Source organism: Eptatretus burgeri, chromosome 6 (assembly GCF_056783735.1).
Source record: "Eptatretus burgeri isolate ZD-2024b chromosome 6, Ebu_testis_v1, whole genome shotgun sequence".
Lineage (NCBI taxonomy): Eukaryota > Metazoa > Chordata > Myxini > Myxiniformes > Myxinidae > Eptatretus > Eptatretus burgeri.
In genome coordinates this window covers 45,958,140-45,974,112 of record NC_140966.1, presented here as the reverse complement: position 1 = coordinate 45,974,112, position 15,973 = coordinate 45,958,140, and the positions used below count along the sequence as shown (strand labels likewise).

Below are 15,973 nucleotides of genomic sequence, written 5' to 3'. Positions count from 1 at the left end.
TGATGCATTGAAATCCACCAAGACTAGAAGAGCATCTCACCTGGGCACTGATCAACCACAAACTCGAGTGCGGCATAGAAAGTCTCCTTCACAGTGAGATCACTTTTTTCAGTCAGAGCAAATACTAAGACCAGGGAAATGACACTCAAGGAGTCACAAATCCTCAGTCTCCGAATATGCTCATTGACTGGCGTTACCTCTTTTATCATTGGAGTGCTTGGATGGCTCACCATTCCAACACAGGATACCAGCAAGCTGGTACTCATTTTTGCTGACCTCGGAAGGATGACAGGCTGAATCAACTCCACCTGGTGTTAATGCAACAGCCAAGTGGGATTTGAATTCAGTACTCGAGGATCCCAAGCCCACCAGTCTCGCCTTTAAGCCAACACCAGGCATAGTAGGTGTAACCACCTGCCATGATCTCACCACTATTCAGTCTCTGGACCTCAGAGAATGCTGCAATGCCGATGTTCAAACCCTGGAGCCCAGATAATACCAGACAGGTGATCGTCCTTTTTTTAGAGATAGGACGTTCCAGGCACCCACCCGAAGGGACTGCCTCAGATTAACCTGACGAGATCGCCGTCTGGTGGACGACACCTCAGCACCACCCCTTCACACACCACCACAATCTGACCCAGGAAAGGCACCCCGTGCTTTTCTTCCTATCGTCAAATAATGGGGTCCTGAAGGCTTTGCTCAAATCCCGTCATCCGGTGACAGGAATGCCATTGAACATGTATAAAAATAATTGATTGGGAGCTCAAGAAATATCGAGCTTTGCCAAATAATACGAAAGAACTGCAACAAAATCAACTTCACATTTTGCAAAATGTGAATCAGGCTGTCATAAAGAATATCATGCATTTGATGCCTTCACGTGTTAAAGATGGCCGCTTGGTGCTGACCTTGCACAATATATCTCATTGAACATTAGATTCAGGGGATGAATGTTCAAAGAGACATATCGATGCATGAAATATCACACAAGTATTATCAGTGAATAAATTATGAAGAAGATGGACAACCAAAAAATCTAGAATGGCCACCATATTCCAAGATGGCCGTCGATTGCACTGCCAATATTTCTTACACAGAATTGTATATATTGATATTAGAATTCAATGACGTACAGTGGCCTGCAAAAGTATTCACCCCCCACCCCTCCAAAGTTTTTACATTTTGATATGATACCCTTGCTTATTTCATGGTGCTTTCGAATCAAACTTCCTTTCTCGTCTTCACAAACTACTCCAAGTAATAAAGTTTAAAAAATGCAGATAAAATGTGAATAAGCAAGATTAATGGAGCAAATCGAATGATTCTCAGTTACATAAGTATTCAAACCCTTTGCCTAATTAACCCCAAATCATTTCAGGAGCGAATTATTTGTTTGAAAGGTAACAAAATAGGTGCAATAGGTTTCACCTGTATGTATATCACTTAAAAAGTAAACTCCCTCACTTATCTAAGGAGTTTTAAGGTACAACTCACTTGGTCAACTAACAAGGCAAACATGATGAGCAAGGAGCTTTCCAAAGAAGTCAGACATGGTATGGTGGAGAAGTATTGTTCAAGAGAGGGTTAAAAGAAGATTTCAAAGTGCCACATTATCCCTTCACACACCATATGGTGAAATCCATCATCAAGAAGTGGAAGACGTATCATACCACCCAGGCTCTACCCCAGATCAAGTCCCCTATCCAAACTCAGCAGCCGAGCAAGCAGGAAACTGGTTCGGGATGTCAATTCAAATCCAACAATGACTGAAAGATGTGCAAGGCTCTATGTCTGAAATAGGGGTCAGTGTTCATGAGTCAACAATATCCCATTCCGTTCACAAAGCTGGTCTCTGGACAGGTGGCAAGAAAGAATCTGTTACTGAGAAGACGCATCTAAATGCTCGTATGGAGTTTCCGAAAAAAGCATCTTGATCATACAGCAGGCATGTGGGAAATTTTTTGTGGTCAAAGAAGTCAAAAATTGAACTTTTTGGTCTAAATTCAAAGCGTTACACATAGCGAAAGCTTAACACTGCACATCACCCAGTCAACACCATCCCTACTGTCAAGCTTGGTTGGTGGTGGCAGCATCATGTTATAGGGCTGCTTTTCATAAGCAGAGACTGGCAAGCTTGTGAGAATAGAAGGAACAATGGACAGTGCAAAGTACAGGAGAATCCTTGATGAAAACCTGCTTGAGTCAGCCATGAATCTGAAACTGGGTAGGAGGTTCACATTTCAGCAGGACAATGATCTGAAGCACAAAGCTAAAGCCACACTGGAGTGCCTGAATAAGAAGAAAATAATGTTATTGAGTGGCCCAGTCAAAGCCCTGACTAGTTCTGTCAAAGTGGTCATTGGGTTCTTGATCGCCTCCCTGACCAAGGTCTTCCTTGCCTATTTGCTCAAGGAAGAGTCTGTGTAGTTCCATTTCCTAAATTCTTTCAATTTCCTACTGATGCAGCTCACAGTGCTCTTGCGACCTTTCACCACTCTAGAAATTGTTTACTCTCCTTCCCCTGATTTCTGCTTCCTCACAATTATATCTCAAAGTTCTACGGACAATTCCTTGGACTTCATGGTAGAGTTTCTGCTCTGACATTTACTGTCAACTGTGGGTTCTTATCTAGAAAGTTGTTTCTTTCTAAATCATGTCCATTAATTTGACTTGGCTATGGGTGGACACCAATCAAGTTTTAGAGTTATCTCAAGGATGCTCAAGGGAAATTGGATGCACTTGAGCTCAATTTGGAGTGTCATTGCAAAATGATTGAATACTTATTGATGCAAAACATCTCAGCTTTTCGTTTTTAATTCGTTTTTAAAATTTTCTCAAAACATGTTTTCACTTTGCCATTATGGGGTATTTTGTGTAGATCGGTGACATTTTTTTATATTTATCTATTCCATTTTACATTCAGGTTGTAACACCAAAATGTGATAAAAGTCAAGAGGTGTGAATACTTTCTGAAGGCACTGTGGTTTTATATTTAGTGAACATTGTTTATTCTGCTGTCAGTCTACCAATTGCTCAAGCCTAAAAAGGGGCAGTGGAGTTTTTCCAGTCAAAACAGCAGATTTCCATGCAACAGTTGAGTGTGGCCTGCATAGAGCATGGTGTCGACAGTTGGACACAGAAAGTTTGCAGCGGCATTGAGTTCACTCAGGATTTACATGCAGCAGATGCTATTTACCACCATGTCTGCAGTATCAATTTCCCAACAAGGAAACAACCACCATCACCATACGAGTCCACTTTCCAAAGCAAGAAGCATTGCTTGGGTAGACCTATTGTCACTTTAAAGGACGAAGCTTTTTTCAGACGATGAACAGATAACCATCAGTGATCTTGTGTAGAAAATGAGAGATTTATTCGACCAAGACTCCGACATATACAGTGCTAAGCATATGAAAATATAGCTTACAGAGCACTTTGGTGATGGCATCATTCTCACCAGCATCCACAGAAAGGCCAGTGTGGTGACATTCAGAAGCACAGCTTCGAATATTCTGAATTGCTTTTATGAAAATGCTAAGCTGACAGATTCTGAAGCAGAGAAAAGGAGAATTGTTCGCTGCTGCTGATCTCATCAAGAATGACATCAATTCCGGCTCTGGGTTTGAGACGATGGCTGCTTCTCTTAGGGGTCTCTGCCGACTTTCTCAAAGTCACGTTTTAACTGTTTATTTTCTCACCTACATGTTTACTGTGTTCCCAGTTCGGTTTTGTTTTAAAAATCGTGCTTTTTGTGAGTTTTTGTTGACCTTGTCTTATCGGGTTTCTTGAGGCCTACCCATCCTTGCTGTCCAGTTGTACGATCGTTTTTATTATCCCCCGCAGCGTGGCGGAAGGGGGATATTGTTATCGTCCGTCCGGCTGGCTGGGCGTCAACATTTATAGCTGTGAGTGCAATAACTCGTAAACTGTTCGCCATATCAATTTGAAATTTGGGTCACACATGTACCACCTGAAAAGGAAGAAGCCTATTGATTTTGGGCGTGACCGGCTCCAAGATGGCCGACTGGGGTGGCGTCAACATTTATAGCTGTGAGTACAATAACTCATAAACTGTTCGCCATATCAATTTGAAATTTGGGACACACATGTACCACCTGAAAAGGAAGAACCCTACGTGGTTTCAGGAGGTGTATAGTTCGAAAGGAAACAAGGAAATTATATTTTATTTTTTGAAGATTACGTAAGATTTGGGAATGGAAAGTTGTAGGAAGAAATCGTGAAGGTAATGGTGAGAGTGGGTCAGCTCAAATAGAAGGGAGATGGTGTGCTGGCAGAAGGAGGAAGAAGAATAAGAATCATTACTCGTGGGTATGGAGGGAGAAAAGGTTGTTGTTTCTTGTCTTAAATAAATACATAAAAACAGAAGGTGTAGTCGGGAGGGATAGATTGAGGGCAGAGGAAAATAGGAATTGGTGGTAATCTATCCATCCATTGGGACCATACTCTGTGCAGAGCATTGGTGCACTGCCGAAGAAGACTCCTTGGCTATTGGGCACAATGCTGGATGGAATGCCACTCCGACACAGGATACCAGCAAGCAAGCACTCATTTTTCCAACCTTGGAAGGATGACGGGCAGAGTCAACCCCACCTCGTATTAATTCAACAGCGGAGTGGGATTTGAACTCAGGATCCAAGGATCCCAAGCCCACCACCCTAAGCATTAAGCCAACACCAGGCATATGGTAATATGGAGAGAATACAAAATATACCATCAGAGATGGGGAATACCCTGCCATTGAAAAATAATTGAAATCAGATAAGCGGTTTTCCATTTATTACGAAAACATTTTTTTCAAGAGGCCGCCCTAGTCGGCCATCTTGGATCCGGCCACACCCAAAATCAATAGGGTTCTTCCTTTTCAGGTGGTACATGTGTGACCCAAATTTCAAATCGATATGGCGAAAAAACCTTTTTCAAGATGGCTGCCTCAGTCGGCCATCTTGGATCTGGTCACGCCCAAGATCAATCGGGTTCTCCCTTTTCAGGTGCTCCATGTGTGACCCAAATTTCAAATCGATATGGCGAAAAAACCTTTTTCAAGATGGCTGCCTCAGTCGGCCATCTTGGATCTGGTCACGCCCAAGATCAATCGGGTTCTTCCTTTTCAGGTGCTCCATTTGTGACCCAAATTTCAAATCGATATGGTGAGCAGTTTATGAGTTATCGCACTCACAGCAATAAATGTTGACGCCCAGCCAGCCGGACGGACGGACCGCCCCAGTCAGCCATCTTGGATCCGGCCACGCCCAAAATCAATAGGGTTATTGCTTTTCAGTTGGTACATGTGTGACCCAAATTTCAAATCGATATGGCGAAAAAAAACATTTTTTTCAAGATTGCCACCCCAGTCGGCCATCTTGGATCTGGCCATGCCCAAAATCAATAGGGTTCTTCCTTTTCAGGTGGTACATGTGTGACCCAAATTTCAAATCGATATGGCGAAAACATTTTTTTCAAGATCGCCACACCAGTCGGCCATCTTGGATCCGGCCACGCCCAAAATCAATAGGGTTATTCCTTTTCAGGTGGTAGATGTGCGACCCAAATTTCAAATCGATATGGTGAACAGTTTATGAGTTATCGCACTCACAGCTATAAATGTTGACGCCCAGCCAGCCGGACGGACGGAACGCCCCAGTCAGCCATCTTGGATAAAGCCACGCCCAAAATCAATACGGTTCTTCCATTTCAGGTGCTACATGTGTGACCCAAATTTCAAATCGATATGGCGAACAGTTTATGAGTTATCGCACTCACAGGGCTATAAATGTTGAGGCCCAGCCAGCCAGCCGGAAGGACGGACCGCCCTAGTCGGCCATCTTGGATCCGGCCACGCCCAAAATCAATAGGGTTATTCCTTTTCAGGTCGTAGATGTGCGACCCAAATTTCAAATCGATATGGTGAACAGTTTATGAGTTATCGCACTCACAGCTATAAATGTTGACGCCCAGCCAGCCGGACGGACGGAACGCCCCAGTCAGCCATCTTGGATAAAGCCACGCCCAAAATCAATACGGTTCTTCCATTTCAGGTGCTACATGTGTGACCCAAATTTCAAATCGATATGGCGAACAGTTTATGAGTTATCGCACTCACAGGGCTATAAATGTTGACGCCCAGCCAGCCAGCTGGACGGACGGAACGCCCAGTCAGCCATCTTGGATCCGGCCACGCCCAAAATCAATCGGGTTCTTCCTTTTCAGGTGGTACATGTGTGACCCAAATTTCAAATCGATATGGCAAACAGTTTATGAGTTATCGCTCTCACAGCTATAAATGTTGACGCCCAGCCAGCCGGATGGACGGACGGACGGACAGCCGGACTGACGACCCGGGTGATAACAATATCCCCCTTCCGCCATGCGGCGGGGGATAAAAACTGTCTGTTTTCATGCTTCATCTTCCTCTTTCACACGTGTGGTTCTCAGTACTGTATCATAATTCACTACACTTTTTCTATTTCATCAGACTGCTCTCAATTCGACCTTTCCTTCATGCCTTGTCTAAAAAGTCCAACTGTTACAATGTTTCTTCTCTCCATTCTCTTAATTTGTCTTTATTGCATCCATCAAGAAATGCTTTTAGTCACATTTCTGAACTAAAAATTATTTAAACCCCAGTTTGCTGTTAATGTTTGCTTTCCATCAAACATATTGTTACGGCTGTGGAAATTTGCAATACACCATAAAGGTTCCTTAGATTAGCTATGCCGGTAAGTGAATGTTCAGATAGGTCCCCACCGTTGTTTAAAGGAAATTCTTCGTGTTCACCGGGCAAACTCTTTGAGATAGCCGTTTTTCTTTATCTATCGTTATTTTGAGCCACCATTGCAACAAACCTCCACGCAAACAACGACCGCCACCAAATACACCACAAGGCCCACCACGCTCACACCACCCCCACAACAATCACCACCATCTTCGCCACTACGCCCGCTTACGAACGCCATCCTCCGCGGACCACGGTAAGACGGTCTCCGTGTCGGAAACCGTCCGAGAAGGATTGGCAGAACAAGAGCTCTTATGGAGCCTGTGGGGTTTTTCCCGCCTGTTTTTCCCGTGCTTCGTGTGAAGAGAAGGGGGCGGGGCAGCTCGCTCCCCATTGGTGTAGGCACGGCGTGAGGCGGTCGGAGTGGGGGCACGCCCCCCTTCGAGAGCCTTCTGGAAACGCCTCAAAGGGAGGTGGAGCTGCGAATGGGGCGGAGCGACGGGCGGGGCCCCACGCGGCGAAGGGCAGAGCCCCGCCTTACAAAAGGCGAACAGACACGAGGCTCGCTCTCTTGGTGATTCACATTGGGCCTCCTCCTCTCTTCACGGTCCATGCGCTCTTCTTGGCTCGCGCTCCCCTCCTCCTCGCTCGTTTCCACGCTCGTGGCCCGGCGCGGCCTGGTGGTGGAGACGCGGACGGGAGGCGCCGCAGTGCGGCCTGTGGTGGACCTGCGTGTCCGGACGAGGGGTGCCGGAGAGGGTTCGCCGGCCGCGTGGGAGGTTGGAACCAGGCGCGACCACACTAACGGTCGTGGGAGGGGGACTGGACGGCCACAAAAGGGAGGTCCTTTCTTTTCTTTTTACTTTTGCTTGCATGGTGTGGCGCCATCTGTAAGTAGAACCTGTTTAAGTGACTGTGTTGTACAGAATTCCCTGCTTTATTCGGTTGTATTGTTTTCTTGCTGTACATATTTCTGACTGCCTTACGTGTGTGTAAATAATAAATGTGCTTGTCGAACTGTCCCCCGTCGTTGCGTCCTTTCCTCTATTGAAAGTGCCACCTTACCTCGTGGAATAATTAGTGAGGGTTTGAACACCCGGGTAAAGTAATCTGTACCGTCGAGGTCGGCGATAACACCGCTCGGTTATCCCTGTAGTACGGAACGAACCGCTTAAGCGGTTCGTGTCCTAAGCCGACCTGTTGCGTGGTGCAACCCCTCGGTAGGTTACCCGTGCGGGTATTTAGGTATATCGACATTTGGCAATTCACCCTATTTCGCGCGGGTAGAATGCGGACTAGGTTGTGGTGAGGTTAAACCCCTACCCGTGACTGGCTCCTGGCGATAGTTCCAGGAGGGTCACGACTGAATTGTCCGACCGGTGGGCGACGCGGTCACAATTAGAGTTACGTGGCCGATCGCACACCAGGCGGACCAGAATTCGTAACTATTTTTTTTTCCAACTTCAGTGCCAATTCACCCCTCTCACCCTTCCCTCTCAAAGTAACCATCAAACTCTTCCTTCTCCAAGCTTCCCTCTCACCTTTGGATAAATATCTGGATAAAATCACAAACTGGTCCAACACATGGAATATGTCCTTCAATCCCGACAAATCTCACACTCTCACTATGTCTCTCCGAAAGGACAGTTTGGAACCCCCCCCCCCATCTACTTTCTCAACAATCCTCTGAAAGAATTCCATGAATTGACTCTGCCATGAATGCAGTTGTTACAGCAGAGGCATTTAGTGTTCCCCTTCGAGAAGTCCACATGGCTGAGAATGGAGAGCGAGTGGAGCACGAGTCAGTCAAGAGTCACAAGGAAACAGAACCAAGTGAAACGCAGGCTGACATTCCAGAAGACCTCGCAAAAACCTGCAAGAAGCATCGGCTGGAATGCTCAGCTTCATGTGGGGAGTGCAAGAGTGTCAGTTGCACCAACTCATCCTCGCTTTCTGTGGACAATAAAGACACGGAATGAAAATGACAGTGTTTCAAATGTTGAGGACTGGCATCATGTTTATGCATTATTACTACTATGCTCTGCTAGATATTCTCAAAAATCGCTGGAATAAGGGCCGTAGTATTGAGCACGGTCAAACCAACATACTGGGATGGCAGCTTTCAAATTCGACTCGTGTACATTCCTGTATTTATGGATATATGCGGACTAATTGCCAGCCATCTTGAAAATGGCAGCCATCTTCGATTTCCACCCCAAATGGATAGTAACAAATATGTGATTAAAAAATAAATAAATCTCATATTGACGCGAGTTGACCGGTTCTCCCTTAAATGTAGTACATGCAGAGGTATATAAACAAATTATTGCTTTGAGGGGCCAGTTTGGAATTCTGCAAATTCACTCTTTTGCCCCACCTATATTTTATATGTTGTTTGGGAAGGTTTGGGAAGGTTTGTGGAGTTGGTTACAACAAACCGCATTACTGTTGCAATTTTGTCTCTGTCAAACCACAGATTTACTGGACAACAAATACATCTTGGTGATCTGTTACTTTTACATATTTGCTAAGTTAAGAATAGGTTTAAGGTAGTTTTGGTAAAGTTTGTAAGTTGTTAAGGAGTTTGCTTTCCATTTTCAACGTTGTGTTTTGAGTCCTGTTTCACGAGGTACATTACATGTTTCAATGACCAATTTAATCAAACAGTGATGGACAATATTAATTATGGTGTTTTTTTTTGTTTTTTTTTCACAGACAGACAAACCAAGCGTGCAAGAAAGACGTTTTCCTGTTCAGTATGTCACCAATTCTTCCACCTGGAAGTCAATTTGAAATTGCACATGACGAGACACATCTTGGGTTTTCGTCACAAGGAGTACAAATGTGATCGATGTCCCTACAGCACCAACTCTGAACACATTTTGCATGCACACATGAGAACACACAAGATACGGCCATATAAGTGCATGGTGTGTGGGAAGACATTTTTGCAGTTGTCTCGACACAAGATACACATGAGGGTACACACAGGAGAGCAAGAGTGTTTTCACAAATGCTCTGTATGTGGATATGAATTTTCACACCTCGACATTCTCCAGATACACTTAAAAAGCCACTTTGAACAGCCTCATAAATGTACCATCTGTGGAAAGTTATTTGTGGAAGAATGTTTTCTTGAGAAACACATGAAAAGCCACACGGAGATAAAATCCAAACCACACGAACAAAGTTGAAACAAACCTAACAACTTAGAAATATAAAACATGGATATGTTAAACCCTGGAGGTCTTTGTTCCACTTTGAAACAGCAAACTCAGGGTATTGCACTCGATGAGATAAGGTCCTTTTGTAAGCAATACGTTGCCCTCATTTTAATGAAAAATGCCTGGTTATTCGACGCATGCAAATTGGAATGAATTGGTCTTGCAAAATAATCATTTTCTTTTTGGTATAGTGTTGTTCAAGAAGTATTTAGAATTTATAAAAAGAGAATACCCCCAGCAAAAGGATAAGCACTGTGCAGTGAATGTGACGATAACTCGATGACATGCATTCACTTTCACAGCAGAGCCTCGTAAATGCACTATGTTTGAGAAGCCATTTACACTTTTCACTTGCCTTTTATAGAGTCTCAGATGCACACAAGAAAATTTGCTTTTACTGCAAGAACGTATTTGCAATGTTATATAAACTCGAACGAAAAATCAGCAAATTTGTATGTCTTTGAACGAACGGAGCATGATTTCAGTATCGCAAAGGGTTTAAGCTGTAACTTTACCAACCGTTTAGAAAGTAATATTTTTTGTGATTAAGAAACTCTTGTTGTGGATAATGTTTCACACAAAACCCCAACATTTGACCAATTTTGCTTTGAAAAGATGAGAGCCAGGCTGTTTTTCATCTTGGACATTTTCTTTAACCTTCTTCTGTGTTCATATTCTGCTGCTTGCTGGGAGGTCAGAATGTACTTGTTTGTAGTTCAGAATGTGCTTGTTCAGACCATTGTGTTTATTTGTAGTGCAGCCTGTGCTCGTTAGGACAATGCTTGTTTATATTTCAGAACTTTTCCCTCTTTGCGATAATACTAAAATGTATGTTTTTCTGTATATTCGAGAGCTAATCTGTTTCTCCTCTTTTTCCTGATGAAAGTATGAAACATAGTTCCCACTGGATCAAAATGTCATCTTATTTACATATATACATTCTTCGCAAAGAGAATATTGCTGAGAAATTGTTGGATCTGTGGCATTTGGCATGTGCAGTGTGTAGCCATACATTTGGCTTGCATTGTTTTCGTCTAACCATCTCTGTTAGAGTTTCCGTTTTAATTTCTGCAATAACACACTCTTCTTGCACCCAGGGGACTCGAGTTGCATGTATGATTTATTGTTATTCATTTTCAATTTCTGCTACAAAAGTCAGTTGACTTTCTGAAAAAGAAAAATGCAAATTACAGGTGTGCCACATATCCTCCACTGGGTTCAAATCTTTTTATTTTTTAATCTTCAAATTGATGTTATTAATTGAAAAAGTTTTATTTTTGCTTTATCCACGAGACTATAAGCTGAGTTTATTGGGTATAGTTTGACAGAAATTATAAAGTTTAAATTAAATTTCAAATATTTTTATTTTTGCAGATATTAAATTTAAAAAAAAAATCTTCCTTCACTCTCCATGGGATGAATGGTCATTCCCACACTGTCAGCACATAGGGCTGCCGAGGCAGTTTAATTGGCTATGGGGCACAATCCTGGATGGGTCATCACTCTAATGCTAATGATTCGAATGGCTAATTTTTCCCAGAGCTGGTACTCATTTTGCCAGCCTCAGAAGGATGACAGGCTAAGTCGACCCTTTCAACTCACCTGATGTTATTTTGGCACTGCAGAGCATTGAAGTCGAGACCTTAAAATCATAACTGTTAAGCTACCACCATGCTCTTCACACCCCACTGACATTTCCTAAACTCAAAATATAACACGTGAAACCAAAATATTTTTTAAAATTAAGTAATCGTACTCTATTCTGAAAACATTATGGCAAACCTTTTTTTTGGTATTTGATAAACCTAATCTTCGAAATAGATATAAAAGTTTGAATCTCAGCTCAGCTACAAACCATCATCTTGCTGTTTCACAGGTAGGGTGAGGCATCAATGTTTGCGGTTCCTTGGATGGACATTAAAATAGGCGTCTCATCTGTTGGCATTATTTGCCCCCCCCCCCCCGGTGTCCTTCGTGTAGAGTTGGTGAGTTATCGCCAGCACCCTGGTCAAATTCTTTCTTAACCTATAGAGGGTATTGAATCAGTAGCACAGCCACACCCTCAGCCAATGATGCTATGATGCAGCCTTGTGCTGCATACGAAAGAAAGAACAAGACTACGATGACGACTTGTACAACTACTACAACTACCAGCTCCAATTATTCCCATTGGTTATAATCTTTATTTCAGACTTTTTAAAGTAAAAATGGAGTCCTCCCAGGATTCAAAGTATCCAACCTCTATTTTGGTGAGGGATCATGTTTGAAGGTCCAAGTTTTGAAGTTTTGTTCTCATATTTGTTCCCTTGCGATTTCCTGTGAAACGCAATTCCCCGTGATGATTCTTTGTGAATGTGTCTGCTACCTCCCCCCCCCTTCCGTAAGTGAAACTTGGTAATATTCCTTGTTATTCGTGCCTCCTCCCTGTGAGTACTTGCCTGCGCCCCATGAGGATATGCGCCATGTGAGGATGCATATTCACCCCGCAAGGAATTTCATGTGCCTCATGGGGAGAAGCCTGTGCCATGTGTCGCATGCATGCACCACGTAGGTTGGCTCCCGCAGAGTGTGTGCCAGCCTTCACGGTGCCTAGGCTATATTTGGGAATAGCCCGAGATGATAACTTGATAAAACTTTAATATTGTTGCGAATTCGCGCCCGCCGGCGTGCAAGCGGCCACGTAACTCGAATCGCAGCACGTCGCCCACCGGACGGACAATTCTGTCGTGACCCTCTCGGACTAACGCCGGGAACTAGTCACGGGTGGGCCTTTCGGCCTCACCACGATCGTGCCAATCGGGCCCCCGCGTGGGATAGGGTTGTTCGCCAAATTCGACCTACCTAAGTACCCACACAGAGGGTAGACCGGGCGATCGCACCTCGCCGCAGGTCGACTCCGGACACGGGCCACTTTAAGCGACCCGTTCCATACTATCGGGATAACCGAGCGATGTTATCGTCAACATCGACGGTTCCGATTAATTATCGGGCGTATTTAGCCCACTACCAACCCTTTACGTGAAGTAAGATGGAGATTCAATTAAAGAAAAGACGAAGCGAAACGGGAAAAACAGTTCAACATGAGGCACATTTATTCCGCGGCACACGAAAAGCACACATATACAATTACAACAATTATGCACCAAAAGCAATTGCAAAAGAAACACAACAATGCAGATCTACTACCGACTACGCGAGCACACAGCAATACTTACGCAGTTTTACTTTACAGTCGGCGCCGACAACACATATACTCAAAAGCAAAAGAAAAGGGCCACCCTCAACGACAAGGGGGCAGACGTGGTCTGTGGGCGCGACACCAGGCGGAGCCTACCCGTCTTGTGATGAGCCGCAAATGTCGCAGCGGTGCCCCGACTCCGCGCTCCTCCGTGGGTTTCGTTGGCACTGATTGGAATGGGGTGGGAACGGGGCCCCCTTTCCGCACTATCTCAGTGCGGGGGGGGGGGGAAGGGGGAATTGTTGATGCTCTGGGGAAAGAGGATAGCTGGCTTGCTTGGGTCCCGCGATGAGCGACTCCACTGCGACCTCGACCGCGCTCCCGGCTTCACCTCTCTGCAGCTCCCCGACAGACTCCGACTCCGACAGACTGACTCTCCTCCAGACCCGTCTTGACTGCTGCTGCCACACTCCGCCGCCGCCACACCTCTCCAACTCGCCCGAGCCCAAAAAAACTGACTAAATTCGCCCCGCGCTCGGCGCTTTATAGTACGGCAGGAGAACCCATATGCAAATTTCCGGATCAGGATGAGCTCAGGGGCGGAGCCATGCTCGCCCATTGGATGGAGGAAAAGTGGGCGTGAACCTCCCCTGATCCTCGAATTTGCATATATCGATTCTACTCCGACGCGCCTGGAGGCGGGGCCAAATCGCCCCGCGCTTGCTGATAGGACGGATCGGAAGTGGGCGTGTATCATTCCTGATCCGACTTCTCCTCGGAAAGGCCGCTTTTTGCACCCGCTGCTCGGTGCCCACAAGCGGTGCGGGAATGGCCGCAGAAGGAGAGGCGAAGGTGGTGGAGGGTCTAAAGTGGCGGTCCCTGGCCACGGTGACGCTCGGAATGGCGGTGATGCGATGGTTGCGGGATGGTGTGCTGTGAAGGTAAAGGTCGTGGCTGTTGGCGTTGTTGTTGTTGTGAAGCGGCGTTGCGGTTGGTGGTTGTTGTGTGATGGCGGTTGAGACGTGGTTGGTTCAAAATAAAGATAGAACAGAAAAACGGCTATCTTAAAGGGTCGCAGCCCGAATGAATCACATTTATTCCCTCTAAACAACGGGTTTGGGGCTAACTACACATGTACTTACAGAGATATCTCACCTACGGGACCTGAATGGTGGTTTGCGAATTTCCTCAACCACAACAATATGATTCTTCAGTTGGTCCATGAAATGTTCTTCCTTTCCATACATGCCTCATGCATAAAATTCCTTGCAGTAGAGGATGGTCTCCTCTGATATGCTCCAGTTCACCTCTTTCTATTTAGAGTTTATTTATTGTTGTTTTGGGGATCTTCAGCACCTCCATGTTTTTGCTTCAGTGCAGAGCTTTATCTCAGATTGAGGTTGAGATCATGTTCGTCATTGGATAATGTGCAGTCTTTATTCTTTCCAGCACACATTCCAGCTGCTCGGTGTGGCTACATAAACCAAGGTCTCGGCCTTGGAGGGGTCTGTGTACCATTACTGACTTTTTGTCATGGTTTGCAATCATTGATTATTTTTGGTTACAGCCAGCCAGATGGCTTTTCCCCCAAGGGACCCTGGGTTCCTGGCTGCTTCTCTGAGTCACCATTGGCAGTGAAGGTGAATGCCCAAACCCCAAGGTAAATGTCCCCCTCCCCCCCCCTTAGTGAGTCATTCCAACGTCTGTCAGCTGGACCTTGTGGGGTCAGCTGGAGACATTTCTGGTCAGTCTCTCATGAATTGGCTGGGCAAAGCTGATGTTTGACTGAAGTTGATTGAGGAAGGAATTTGTAATCCAGGATGCTGATGTTCACTTGCCTCCTCTTCACAAAAGACTGTGAGATATTTGAACGCCACAAACTAATGGTAGCAGACGGGATATCGGCTGAGTGTCCATACGAGGTTCATCACACGTGATTTGACACTCTTTCTGAGAAGCGCCATCTGACAGTTATAGTCATGTCAGGAATCAAAACCAGAATAAACTCAAAGGTAAGTGTATTTACTTCTCTGCACAATCCTGTTGGACTGCATTTCAAATAGATGCAGCAATGCCAACCCTCCCGATTTCATCGGGAGGCTTCCGAAAATTCACCCAAACTCCCGCCCTTACGATCACTATCCTTATCCTCCCGAAATTTTGATATTTTTGCACTGTTCACTAATCAGAATGTACTAGTATGAGAATTGAATGAAAAGCATCGTCTGCTACATAGAGCATGTGGTAACTCCATAACGTTCGCTGCTTCCAAATTGTACGTAAAAAATTGCAAATTCAAATGAGGAGCAGCGAAACATTGGGTCTGGATCTCGCTTATGCGATCATGCACTGAGATTTAGTGCATGCGGTATGTGTGCAATACAGTGCATGCGGTATGTATGCACAGTGTATATGCATGCGATACGCTCACTGCATGCAGCTGGGCCCCGTACCAGCCCGGCGGTCGCGACCACCGTGCGGTGTTTAACAGCCGCTAGAGTTTTACGAGTCGCGCTGCAGCTGTGGAACATCGACTTCGAAGTTACCGATGCTTCAAGCCCTCGATGTTGATTACGAAATGGCAGAAAAGAAGCTTACGAAGACCAAGAAATGGTCTCAGAAGTACAAGACCGAATACAGTCTCCAATACCCGTGTATTCGAAAGTCTGAAAGAGGAATTCATCATGCGTATTGTACAGTATGCAGCGTTGATATTTCAGTTGAGCACGGAGGTCGCGATGATATTCGGAAGCACGTTGGAAGCAAACGGCACACAGACATTGCAAAGGAGAGATCTTCGAGCACGAGTACCGGTACACTTCTGAATTATTTCAC

The 15,973-nt window shown here is 45.0% G+C and overlaps 1 protein-coding gene across 12 annotated transcripts in view; it reads left to right on the top strand.

Moving 5' to 3' along the window:
- LOC147024681 (uncharacterized) overlaps positions 1–11,170 on the top strand; it is a 110,078-nt gene extending 98,908 nt beyond the window's left edge. For all 12 annotated transcript variants that reach the window (XM_085884827.1, XM_085884826.1, XM_085884820.1 and 9 more), the window contains one exon: positions 9,452–11,170. In XM_085884827.1, the coding sequence (XP_085740953.1) occupies positions 9,452–9,930 (479 nt within the window). In that variant the 3' untranslated portion in view covers positions 9,931–11,170. The remainder of the gene's footprint in view (positions 1–9,451) is intronic.
- Positions 11,171–15,973: the final 4,803 nt, after the last annotated feature.